The sequence below is a fragment of the Pan paniscus genome, chromosome 15, assembly GCF_029289425.2.
Source record: "Pan paniscus chromosome 15, NHGRI_mPanPan1-v2.0_pri, whole genome shotgun sequence".
Lineage (NCBI taxonomy): Eukaryota > Metazoa > Chordata > Mammalia > Primates > Hominidae > Pan > Pan paniscus.
The window spans coordinates 62,654,188-62,668,166 of record NC_073264.2 but is presented as its reverse complement, the minus strand read 5'-3'; the positions used below and the strand labels follow the sequence as shown (position 1 = coordinate 62,668,166).

The window sequence follows — 13,979 nt, the reverse complement described above, 5'->3', positions numbered from 1 at the left end:
TGCATACACACACACTTTATAAAGCTTAGGAACAAAAGCACTTTATAATCTCCTTCTGATGCCAAGTTTACAGTGCTTCCAGAGTCAACAAAGGTGACTCAGGAGAATGCACCCAGCTCCTTTCAGCACTTATTTAGCTCAGCCACCTGTGTGAGCTCAAAGACAAGGGTGCCGACTTCACCTGAGTAGACCCTGAGTCACGTGATTTCTTGCTGGAGATGATTCAGCAAAGGAGCACTAACCTCTGAGACAAGGCTTCAGCTTCCTGAGCTCTGCTGACTCGCCTGGGACTTCCCTAAGCCCTTCTGGACCTAGATGAGGGCAAAACTCAGTGGAACCTCAGAAGCCCTAAAAAAATGATAGACTTTCTTTTGTCTCATCATTATCAGCATTCTGGGATGATTTAGTCAGCCTAAGAAACCTGATGGCATGGTGACACCAGAAAACAGGTAGTATATATTCCTAAACCAAGTTAAAAAAAATTAAGAAATAACAGCTGGAATGCCTTTTATCTTTTCTTTACACAAATGTGTGTGTCATCGTCATATGCCTTTTTTGTGTTAATTTCTGAGGATCCTGCCAGTGTGAATACTCCATTCTCTGCGAGTCGCAGGTGAGGCTGCTTTTGAGGCAAGCACACGTTAAGTATTGAACAGAAACATCTGAAGCAAAGATGAGAAAGACAGAAGGGGAAGCAAGAAAAATAGTCTTCCCAGTGTGCCTATTTGGGTGCATATAAAGTTACTTTTAGATGTGCGATTACTGGTTAATGATTTGGGGAATTCTTTTCAAGTAGAAATCCTGGGCTAAAAACTAAGTGTGCTCAAACTACCCCCACACCCACTGATTCTGCACTCCATGGGAAAAGTTCTCACAAGCAAGTCCTTTGTCCACTACCCACGTCTATAGGAAATGTTTGAACAGCTATACACAAAGAACTCACAAGTCCACAACCTCGGGGGTGTTGCGGGTGGAGAGGGCAGTGGTAAAGGTGATGACAGGGAGGGCCTGTGGGGACAGTAATATTAGATTAGGGGTCAGAAGATGCTGGAGCCTGCCTTGCCAATCACACACTTTTAGAGGAATGCTGGACAGTACACAGCCTCCCCAACCCTGAATGTAGGCACTCGCTGACATCACGCCAGATGAAGCCCTGAGGTCTTTAACATCTGTAACTCTATGGCATGTAACATAAACAGGTGTCTGACCAGTTTCCCCAGATATAGAATAATAATAATACCTTTCATTTAAAAAGGTAAGAGGGAATTCAACAAGCTTTCCTTCTTAAATAAATCTCCATCTCAGGAAGCCATGGAAAGATGCCCCTCCCACACTAAGACTGTAGAGAGAGGCACTGTGAAGGGCTGGCTTGGAGATCTCAGCTCTTCCTGCCTCTCAGTGGGAAAGGGCAGATCCAGCAGGCCAGGAAAGGATCTCCCAGGGTCCCAAGGAGGCAGCATGGGGCAAAGTCCAACAGTGAGGATTCTCTCCTTCTCTGGTCTCTTTTCTGTTAAAAATGCTTCTTTGGGGTACCCTTCATTACTACCCTGGAGGTTGAAGGACACTTCTTGAGAAGGCATAGATACTCTTCAGGTATGCTGAAGAAATGAGTTGTGCTAAAACCACTGGTTAATTTTGTCTGTGGCAAAAAATCATGAGGGTGACATAGACTCCCAGGCCAGGAACCCGAGACTCTTACTTGGATTTAAGAGATGTGGCCAGGATCCACAGGGGAGCTTGTATGTGGCTCACATCATTTGCTCTTTCTGTATATTTGTATTGTAAACCATTTCCCTTCATTTGTGAAGATGGAGATCACTTTTTCTATACAGGCTAGAAATGTTTCTTCATATACACACGCTGAGCTTGTTTATAAAAGATATTCATTTATATGGTGGTTTTAAAAACTTTTCCATGTGGAAATTTTAGACGACAGTAACACAGACCCTCATGTACTCATCACTCAGCCTTGATGGTTACTGACACATGCCCAATATTGTTTCATCTGTTCCTCCCCACAACTCCTGGATTAATTTGAAAGAAATCCTAGAAGGCACTTAATCAGCAAATACTCCAGTCTGTTGGTCCACTTCTTATACAATAGCCAGGGTGATCTTTTACACATGAAGTAGTGATTGCATCACTCATGCTTGCTTGGAATTCTTCAAAGACTTACGTTGGCACTTCAGATAAAGTGTAGACTCCTTTGTGTGGCCTAGGATGTCCTTTGGGCTCTCACTGTTCCCTCAGCCTCCTCACCTGAAGCTCTCACTGCCCCACCCCTTCGCTCATCACACTCCAACCCACCTGCCATTGAGCTACTCAAATGGACTGCTCCTTTCTCAAGACCTCTGCACACTTTCAAGCCTCATTTCTCTTCAGCCTTTATTAAATGTCATCTTCTCCAGATGGCCTCCTTTGGTGGCCCAGGTCATGTCAGACCTGCCTGTTAAATAAATGCTTTCAAAGAACCTTGGATTTTATTTTTTTTTCTCATTAAATTGTAAGTATATAGTTAATGTATAATTGCTCTTTAAAATTTCTTTCTCCCTCCCTACCCCAACTGGACTGTAAATTCCACAAGAGCAGGATCATGTTTGCCTCACTCATCACTGAATTCCTGGCACCTCGCACAGAACCTGAGTATTGCAGAACCCATGCCTGCTATGCACATATGCATTGATATAAGCCTATTACATAAATAAACAGATCAATATCTATTTGGCTATTTACACCCCACCTATATGTCTTTGGTCAAGATTTAAAAGCTCCTGGAAAAACAAAAATACAATTTCCTTAGGAATAAAGGCCTACCACAGCCTTGTGTAAAATTAAGCACTTAATAACCTTGATGATGTTGCTGAACTGTTCAAGGAGAAGATAAGGATAATGACATCTCTAAGTGTGTTGTGAAATTACTACTCACAAGTTAGCAATACTAATCACTTACTCTTGTATCGTGCATTCCACTTGGAAAACACTTTCATGTATACTGCCTTATTTGAAGTGGGCACTGTAGGTGTTATTATCACACCTTTATAGACTGAAAACCAGTGGCAGAAGTCACATGAGGTCTAGGGTGTGTTCTTTCCATTCTAACATGTAAAGTCCCTTCATCTCTCTGGGCCCATTTCCTCATCTACAGATGAGGAAATGTGGACAAAATATTTTTAAACTATTTCCAGCTCTACAATTCTGTGTTTATGCTTCTAATGATCACAAAGCTCTATAAAATTAAGGGCAAAGACAAATAATTACAGTTCAAAACTTAGCACTCATGATTTCCCTACTGTTTTTAGAACTATGCAAAACACCATCCAATGGATTCAACTATTCACATGAGGAACTCCTGAAGTCACCAAGCTCCCAGAAAGCCTGATCTTAGGTGGACACAAAATTCTGGAAAAAGGCATCAAGTCAATATGGGTAAAGAACACAGTATACCTTGATCTGGCCCTGTGCAGCCAAATGAATGCTTGTTCAGAGTGCACGTACCACATCTTACTTATCTATTCATCTGTTGATGGACACATGGGTTGCTTCCACCTTCGGGCTATTGTACGTAATGCTGCTATGGACATGGGTGTACAAATATCTATTAGAGTTCCCGCTTTCAATTCTTTTGGGTAAATATCCAGAAGTAGAAGTGCTAGATCATACGGTAATTCTGCTTAATTTTCTGAAGAACCTCCTACCATACCATTATCCACACCATTTTACATCCTCATCAGCAGTGCACAAAGGCCCCAATTGATTTAAGTAATGTGTTAAATGGCCTTTGATGAGTCACAATTTCTCAGTACCTCATGGTTTCCTCATCTATAAAATGAGGGGGTTGGAATGGACAATCTCTAAGTTTTCTTCTGGTAGTAAAATAATTAAATTGGCCTAATTAAATCAAGTTGCAATTAGAGCCAGAAAGCAGCCTGAGTGGTTGGCATAGCACGCCTTGCTATCTCGAACCCTCCTCCTAATATGACAAATACTTTTTCAGAGATAAGGGCAGAGTGTAAAAAAATCATTTCATGCATGCAGCTCTCAGCAGTAATAGTGCAGGACACTTCCTGGGCACGTACCCTGTGCCAAGCACTGCTTCAGGCACCCACACGTTATCTCATGCCAACCACGCAGTAGCCCTGTGGGTTGTACACCCCACCTGCTGAGGCATGGAAGAATTAGGCCATTTGCCCAAGGAAATGGAGAGGAAACTAAGGCATGCAAGAATTATGCCATTTGCCCAAGGTCACACAGCCTATTAGTCAAAGAGCCAAGATCTGCCCCCAGGCAGCTCTGCTCTGGAGGCAGGTTCTTAACCAACCCAATTCTGATGCCTTTCCCTCCTCAGTGTGTCTCCTCAAGTCTTGAGTGCTCTGAACATTTCTTTTTTCTCTTTGATCACATTTCTATTTAAATGTCTCAGTCCCCTGCAAAGACTAGCTGAATGTTTTCATATATACCATTTAGGCTTCTTGTTTTTAGGCATGGGGAGTAAAATGTACAAAAAAAAAAAAAATTCCCAGAAATCCTCTTAGTGATTTTTTTTTTTTTTAGTAATTTTATCTGACAACATTTAAGTGTTTTTAAGAAAATTACACTGAAGGTACATGCCTTGAAGGAGGAAAAAACAGAATGCTTATTATGTGCCCGGGAAGTTTACCTATATTATTTCATATAATCTGGACAATCACCCTATGGTATGGATTTTATTACCTCTATTTTACAATCAAGGACACTGAGATTCAGAGAGGCACAGAGGCTCACCAAGGTCACTCAGCCAGAAGGTAACAGGACTGGGAGGCAGGCCCGGCACTGTGAGCCCAGAGCCCCTGCTCCTTCCTATGTGGAAGATACCCAGAGAGAGCGTCGAGTGTTATTTAGGAAAATGAGTGCTAGACGCATGATATGTAACAATCGCAGCTGCTGCCTCCATCAGTGGAGCAGCTGGCATGAGAAAGGAGCTGAAATAAAGAGAAGTGAAGGGACTTGTAGCTTCCCAAAAGTGAACCTGCAAGGAGAGAGAACAACTCAGTCTCCACTGGATGCGATTCTCCTTAGGCACCAGAGGCTGTTTCCTCTTGGAGGAAAGACCATGAGGCTATTACTGGACAATGTATCTGCTCGTTACCAAAAATATCCATATTTACATAAAAGATATAGCTTGAAGTAACTGAGCTCACCTGGTTAAAAAGAAACAGTCTTAAAAATTCCATAGGAATCTTAACCTTGCTTAGTACTTGTCCTAGGTTCTAGGCTAAGGGGATGATACCTAGTTTCAGATTTAGTTGGAAAGCATTCTCTCAAGAGGACTCTGAAACACGAGAATGAGGTTGAGGACTTCTAAAAATGTAAAGACAAAAAATTAGGAATGTCCAACTCAAATGGGGATGTGGCTTCTTAAGATTTCTACTAGACCTAGATTCAAAAGGCATAGGGTATCTATCAGAGAAACACTGATCTGGATTGCTAATCCAGTGTTTATATTAGAGAATATAAAAATTTATTGAGGCATAGACTGACTTTTATTTCCTACCCTTCATGGTACCAAGCCTAGTGACCTTTATACACCAATGCTGATAACAGGCATTTTTTTTATGGCTTGAACCAGTATTTTAATTTGAATTATGAACTGTGGGGTCCTTCATCTAAATATTAAAACTACTAAATCAGCTACAGTAATTGGACTAAATATGCGGAGCATGGAAAACCATTAGTATGATGAAGGTGGCTGTTGCAGGCCACAGAAGGCTGGCATGCTTTTTTACAAAAAGCCAGGTGCTGGGCCATGGAAGTAGGAAAGTGATCATGCAAAGTCCGCCTCCGTCTGCAGCACGATGAGGCTGTGTTATTGTGGTTTATGTTATCAAAATTGGCTGCAGCCAACCTAGGTGAGTACATTTCCCTTCAGGAAGTTAAGAAACTTCATGGCACAAATCCACGAAGACAAGCCCTTCTCTGTGACTTTTTTTTTTCCATAAAATTATAAAAGCCATATTTATGGTTTCCTCTAAAATTTCTACTAATATAACAAATGAACTGTTCTTACAAAAACATGTTAGATAGGAGACATTTGGTAGAATCCCAAAGTACTGTGCTTTTATTTCTGTGAAATTAGTGCTTTCTCAGTTTCAGGAGGGTACTGGCACCTCAGCTTGAGGATTGAGCTATGTGTTATGATTCACTTTGGTAATATTTGCCTCAGAAGGATTTCTGTGATTATTTCTCTTTTAGCGATGTAGAGAATTCTCAGGGACAATCAAGCTTTCAGCCCCAGTACACAGTGACCCACATAAAAAATGTCCCTGAAATGGCACTGATTATAGGGCTAGAAGTTTCTAAAGAGAAACAAGTCTTTCAACAAGATAGCAAATATTTCCCACATTTTGCTTTTGTCTCAAATTACTGAAAGGATATAACTTAAGGATATTAATTCTTATGCCATAGATACTATCCAACAGAATATAGATTGTTCTGATTTATCCCTTCTTGAAAAACTGATCTTTTATTTGCCTTTATATCCCCTCTGCATATAGTAGGTGAAAATACATGATTTTGGAGCTCAACTAATGTGGTTACAGAACTGACCCAAATTACATGTACTTTATTTTCAACATAAAGGCGTCCAGTACATGTTTTTCCTCAATTCAAAGGCATCCAGCACAGTGCCTTAAATGCACACACAGAAAAGACTTTCTCAACATGATCCATTACAACATTGCACCTGCAGCCTGGGCGTGGCACCCGGCTTTCATAAGAATAACATGGAGGCAAAATAGATCTGCAGAGGTTTGGAAAACCTTCCTTCTCCTCTCCCAGCCCTAAGAGAAAGACCTGACACCTTCATCCTGCAACTTGAAGATGCCAACAGAAACACAATTGATATAATAACAGGCTGGGAATGGCATTCACTTGACCCAAAACTCTGGTGTGGCCTGACTGTATGAAGGGGAAACATCACCTGCCCTCAACTAAAGTTACGAAGTGCTAGAAATACTTGCTATTTGGCAAAGAAAGTTATCAAGGGCTATTGAAATTGACCCCAAAATAACTACTGCATAAGAGAGGGTCTATTGCATAAGAGAGGGTAACAGCCTGACAGAACTGTGGTTCTTTGATTCTTTAGATTAGAAAAATACAAATTTTAGTTAGAGCTAGTGGTTTACTGGTGGGAGGTACTGAAAAGACTCAAGCAGCACATGAAACAAGCTGGTTTGCAATACATCAGAAGCTAGCTGGGTAAGCCAAACTTACAGATTTTAGGATCCCTGTGGCATCTTCATGGAGCCAGGTAGGGTAGACCACCTCATCATTCAGTATGGCCTCAAAGAGGTCATCTTCGTTCTCTGCCTCAAAAGGCGCGTGACCACAGAGCATCTCATAGAGCAACACGCCCATTGCCCACCAGTCTACTGCAGGCCCGTACAGCATTTCCTGGAGGATCTGTGCAAAGGGGGCAGCGTGAGAAGGTGGTTCATACATCAGATTAACAAATGTGTTCTTCATAACTAGGGAAATTGATGCATTATGAAATATCAAAGTTTTTTTAAAAAAAGTCTCCTGTGCTAGCAAGCGTATTTCATTCCATTTCTACAGAGTGGTCTGTTTTCCCTGTGGTCAACTCAGAGGTGCCTTCTCATCTAGGTGAGCAAATATTTATGGCCTGATTGGGCCACTGTGATGGGCTCGTGCAGATCCCAAACAGAAAGGGTTCTGGAAATATATCAGTCTGGAAAAAAAAGGGGACTGGGTTCACTCACTCATATGGGAAGGATTCAAGGATTCAAGAGCCTTTCTTTAGTTCTGCTAAATGATGCTGAAATTAAATCACTAAGTAGGGACAAACAGGAAAATAAATAGCCATGAATGGCGTACACTTTGTCTTCATTTAGGGCTAAAGCCCAAAGCAACTGCAAAGTTTACATATATATATATATTTTTTTTTATTATGCTTTAAGTTTTAGGGTACATGTGCACATTGTGCAGGTTAGTTACATATGTATACATGTGCCATGCTGGTGCGCTGCACCCACTAACTCGTCATCTAGCATTAGGCATATCTCCCAATGCTATCCCTCCCCCCTCCCCCGACCCCACCACAGTCCCCAGAGTGTGATATTCCCCTTCCTGTGTCCATGTGATCTCATTGTTCAATTCCCACCTATGAGTGAGAATATGCGGTGTTTGGTTTATTGTTCTTGCGATAGTTTACTGAGAATGATGATTTCCAATTTCATCCATGTCCCTACAAAGGACATGAACTCACCATTTTTCATGGCTGCATAGTATTCCATGGTGTATATGTGCCACATTTTCTTAATCCAGTCTATCATTGTTGGACATTTGGGTTGGTTCCAAGTCTTTGCTATTGTGAATAATGCCGCAATAAACATACGTGTGCATGTGTCTTTATAGCAGCATGATTTTTTTTTTAAACTCAAATTCTTATTAGAGGGACTTAGGCCATTTTCAGCCATCATTCACCCAATGAGCCATAAATGAGTCTAGAGGTGTCGGCTCTAGACACCTTTCAATGCTGCCTCCAAAGCTGCAGTGCAAAAAAGCAGCCAGTGGCATTTCTGGTCAGAGTTACTGGAGAGCTCAGATTTCAGAGCTGCATCAAGCAGCTGCACTCACCTCTGGAGCGATATAGTCTGGCGTGCCACAGAATGTGGCCGTGGTGACACCATTGCAAATCCCCTCCTTGCACATTCCGAAGTCTGCCAGTTTACAGTGACCCTCGTGGTCCAACAGGACATTGTCTAGTTTCAGATCTCTGAAAGACACAAAGAGCAGCACGAGATAGGGCAGCCAGACCCCAAACCATCCACCTCTCAGAATGGGCACTCACACACACACACACACACACACAAGTGCGGCCACATGCGGCCGCATGAGCTTCCTGTACACACGTCAAAAGGAACAAACTTCTCTGTGCTATCTGGATGACACATTTAGATCAAGTCTCAGAACTTGCCTCATGGCTCCAAGATGATGCGCCCATTAAGAATGGGCTGACCACAGGAAAATGTGGGCTGTCCTGTAAAAACGGAGGGCAGAATGTGGCTTTTCTAGGCTTTCCACTTACCTCATACTCAGCCTATCCCCCATCCTCCACTCTAGCACCCATCTCTACCCATCAGAGTCAGAATGAACACCCATAGGGGAGGTGGCCACTGTGTGCCAGGGGTGGTGACAGGCACTAGGAGTACAGCTGATCTTCATCTGCAAGGTACTCACAGTGTAATGGGAGACAAATATTTGCTAGGCTAGAAGCTCCATGACGGCAGGGATTGTGTTTATGCGGTTCACCATTATGCCTGGCGCCATTATGCCTGGCATAATGTACTTAAGAAATACTTGTCGGCTGGGTGCCTGTAATCCCAACACTTTGGGAGGCTGAGGCAGGCAGATTGCTTGAGTTCAGGAGTTTGAAACTAGCCTGGACAACATGGGCAACATCCCATCCTACGAAAAATACAAAAATTAGTTGGGCATGGTGGCATGCACCTGTAGTCCCACCTACTTGGGAGGCTGAGGTGGGAGGATTACTTGAGCCCAGGAGGTTGAGGCTGCAGTGAGCTGAGAGTGCATCACTGAACTCCAGCCTGGGCGACAGGGTGAGACCCTGTCTTTAAAATGAAAGGAGAAGAAAGAAATACTTTGTGTGTGTGTGTGTGTGTGTGTGTGTGTAAAACAAATACATATATATTTCATATACAGACAGACATACACACACACGGACACGATAGACCGGGAGGGGTGGGGAGGGGGAACACACCAATTGCTGTATCATCCTAGTGGCACGATGAAGGTATGAACCAAGTGCTATGAGAGAAACATAAGAGAGAACAATTCCTTCTAGTGGGAGGAGAAAGAGACAGCCTCACAGCAGAAGCAGAAATTGAGCTGGGTCTGATAGCATGAGTCAGAGTCTCCCAGGCAGAGAAGGGGGAGTGAGAAGGCCGCCATGGACAGGCGGATGGGGCAGGGACACGGCAGCAAGCCCAGCAGTATGGCTGTGCAGGTGGACTCAGAGAACCCTGGGTATGGTGGAGGAGGCTGAGGGGCGGGCAGCACAGGACAGAGGAGTGCTGGGCCATGAAAAATCTCAGGGCTACAGAGGAAAGTTAAGTCCTTCAAACCATGAAGGGTCCTGAATGTCACACTAAGGAATTTTGATTTTTAGATATTAGGCAAAAGGAACTCATTGATGCTCCCTAATTAAGGGAGTAACAGATTCCTGGCTGGACAAGAAAAGATCAGTTGGGGGAGGCTGAAACCGTCCAGGGAAGAGATGTTAAGACCTGAACCAGGACAGTGTGAATGGAATGGAAAATAAGGAGTTAGTCAGGGGAAAGGAAGCAGGGCTTCGGTGAAAGCAAAATCAGTAATAAGGCTTGATAATCACTTAGAGATAGATGGATAGAGAGAAGCAGCAGAAATGATGACTTCTGGGTTTGTCTTAAATCCAGTAGGTTTGTGGGGATGTTAATCAGGAAAAGGAAAACCAGAGTGAGAACAGGGTTTGTTTGTGGGTACCCCAGGTGCACAAGAAGCCTAGTAGATTATGGAGACTCTGGTTCAAAGCATTTTCCACCCCTCCTCCAATCCCTAAGAGCAAATTCATGTGAAAGGAAGTGAATATTCAGCAGCAGGATTGTTTGGTAAAGAGTCCTCAAGGTCGGCAGGAACATGGCCATGTACTGATAAAGCTGTCTGTAAATAAAAGGCAGTGCTCTCTTAAAAAAACCCGCTTCCCAGCACAAGCACCTGGTTGTCCTGTTGCCACCCATACCCAGGGCACTGTTACAGAGGGAGGGTGGCATTGCTAGCCTCACAGGCACAGTCTAGACTGGACAGAGCAACAGCTTGGCCTTTTGGGTGAGACATTTACACTTTGGTTTTTAAAGGAACAATATGCTCAGAGGCAACCCACATAGGCTGATCAGCGACGAGGAGGCTACAGGTCACGCGGGGGATGCTAGGTGGCCTGGAGCTTTGTGGTTAACTGCCATTGTGGGAGGCTGCCATGGCCTTGGGCCGCCTGGAGCCCCCCTCGCTGTGGCATCTTCTCAGTGGCTGCAGCTGACTGCTCTTTCTGGAGTGTCATATTCACTGTGGGTTGTGTCAGGGCACTCGAGGTTCTATTTTCTTGCCTCAGTGTGAGAATCAAGGTCTGCTGGCCTGCATGGCCCAAGGCAAAAGGTTGGTCTCTGTCCAGCCTGGATCACGTTGCTGGCTTGGAGGAGGTAGGTGATGACAGAACTGGCATGACTGGTTTCCACACGGTGTCCTGTGAGTTGATACAGCCTGGCCATACAGGTCTTACAGAAAATGGCCACTAGAAAATGCCCAGGAATGGAAACCAAGTCTGGTATTCCAGGAATCCCCAATAAGTGTGGTTAAAGCAGCAAAGCTTTCATGGCACAGATCAATGGAACATAGAACAGACTTCTCTGCTCTTAGTAGCAGCCTCCCCGGGTGTCAGGGGCATAAGGCAAAGGCATGCTGAGTACCTGTGCACCCACTTCAGAGAAGCAAGCTTTCTGTGTCTCTAACCCAAACCCAGTCCTGGCTCCCAATCAGCCCTTCTCCATGCAGAATCCCATGTCCCATATAAGTGACTGTTTTCAGTGGGCTGATTTGTGGAAGCTGCTTCCTCCCCTTGCCCCACCACACACATACAATATGAGCACAGCCAGTTTAACCTACAAAAGGTTGCAATCGTAGCAGCGCAGGACGGGAGCAGGGGTGAGGATGATTGTGGTCCTGCCCAGTGAAGGAGGCCACCACTCTCAGTTCTTCCACAAGTGTTTTCTGACTTGGGAGGCACTATAAGGCCTGGGTGCCTGGCTCCTCTGGGACTGCGGGCACACAGTAGAGAGGCGCCTGGCTGAGGTTAGACACACTAGTCTGCAGCCCCAGGAGAGAGCACGGCCGGGGGGACAAAGCCCATGAGCCCAGCTTTATTGACACTGTGTCCTAGCCTGACAAGCCAGGCCTGTGTGGACCTGAGCCCAGAACACTATCACTCACATTTCCAAACAAGGTCACTGAGTTTCTGAATTTTCCCGAAGCCAGTATGCCTGCTGAAGTCTTGGAAAGGATCTTCTTGGGCAACAGAAACAAGTGCTAACAGAAATCCAAAACGGTCTCAAGCGTTGACCTGTAGTTGCTTAAGAGCTTGTGACTAATGTCCCAGGTAAGAGGTCTGACTGCTTATTACTCAGCTGCTGTCATGGGCAGCAGGAATCGCGCAGGGAGAGAAAGTGCTGGGCCATCAGTTTTGTCAGTCAACTATTACAATCAGCTCTGCATGGGGAAGTCTTGGGACGCAGCTCTCAGAAGACGCAAGTGGGCAAGACAGAGATGTGACTCATCCTGGTCACAGGATGCCCGAGGCCACAAAGGCAGGTTAGACACCTTAATCCTGATTTCAATCTAATTTTAGGCATTCTCAGAACTGTATGAGCTGTAAAGGAAACGCCATGGCTGTTCTCATACCAAGTGCTATTTAATAAGACAGATCACTCAAACTGGGATCCCAAGAGGGTTCAATTAAGAGCATAATGTAATTCCAGGCTACCAGTGCTGCCCTCAGCCCAAGTATCTCATACCTGCTCTATGAAGTCTGTCCTGATGTCCCCAGACAGTCATAGCAATATCAACTCTGCTCCTAGGGTGCCCAGTTTATACTTCTATGATAGCACACCCCGCACTGTATTCCAGAAGGCTCTGTCTGTGCACCTGTCTTCCTTCTTAGCAGCTCCAGCATGGTCCTGGCAGGAGGTGCTGACCAAAGGGATAAACAGAAGCATTTCAGATGGACCCCAATGGGACTGCCCTGGCCAACTCAGAGCCTATCTTATTTTTAGGGGATGGAAGGACACTCCATAAACTTTGCTCCAAAGTACTTAAACTTATAAAAAGCCACATGTTTTACCCCTTAAAGATAGACTCAAGAGGGAAAAGAAGAAACCTGAAATCAAAATTTAAATTCTTCTCTTTGGTGAAGCTGGAGAAAGAAAGTGGTTTTGAAGGGTCAATTATTAAACAACGAGGACCAAGCAGAACACTTATCCTCGTGTTGGCTTGCATCCAAACGGAAGAGCAGAACATGGAGAGGGTGACTCAAACAAAGCCAAAGATTATAGAGCCATTTACAGTCATGGTCAGCTTCCACTCTAAAGGGAAATCATGCCTTTATTTTTTTTAAAGCAAAAGAAGTCACCCTAAGCCTCCTGACTTTAGTTTGAAATATGCAGAGGTCAGTTTTTGGCTTAGGAGTACCTCAGCTTCCTATGCCAACATGTAACTCAGCAGTTGAACTTAACAAGGCTACACAATGAAGATTACAAGTTCATACAGGGCAGAGGCTCAAATACTAAAATGCCAAAACCACAATTACCGGCTTGCCATTCATTAGCTCATTGAGCACCGGTATTTAATAGCTACAGCTTTTGTCATGCAAGCATAGAAGGGTAGAAAGAGTTATTCTATCCTCTGTGCTTGTCTGAAAGCTACATTGTTCTTGCTGGGTAATCAGGGTTACTTAAAATGCCCACAGTAGTTTCAGAGAGAATTCCCAAGTGATTGAAGACAAAGGAGATTCAGAAATTGGATTTATTTTGTTTCCACCATAAGCTATCCTGAGAGTAATAAAACAGATTGACATGAGTCTTACTGCTTAGATCACTAGAATCAGTTACTCTTCCAAAAGAAATAAAGGAAAGCGAGTTGAGAGCTGGCTCCTTGAACAAGAATGAATCTAGGAGGCTATTTATATGAACTATTTTTAACATATTTTTCAACTTTTATCATGGGAAATTTCAAAATAGACAAAAGTAGGGAGAATGACACAACTCCCATACTGATCACACAGCCTCGGCACCTGCCAATGCACGTCCAAACATGCTCCCTCGCTACATCGACTCCCTCCCTCCCTGATCCATCTTTTATCAGATTATTTTGAAACAAATCCA

General features: G+C 43.9%; 1 protein-coding gene across 2 annotated transcripts in view; it reads right to left on the bottom strand.

The window, feature by feature from the left end:
- The window catches only part of PRKCH (protein kinase C eta), a 228,918-nt gene that overhangs the window by 13,131 nt on the left and 201,808 nt on the right, over positions 1–13,979 (bottom strand). For both annotated transcript variants that reach the window (XM_003831631.5, XM_063596084.1), the window contains exons 11-12: positions 8,632–8,770; positions 7,249–7,437 (exon numbers count right to left, since the gene is read on the bottom strand). In XM_003831631.5, coding sequence (XP_003831679.1) covers positions 7,249–7,437; positions 8,632–8,770 — 328 coding nt within the window. The remainder of the gene's footprint in view (positions 1–7,248; positions 7,438–8,631; positions 8,771–13,979) is intronic.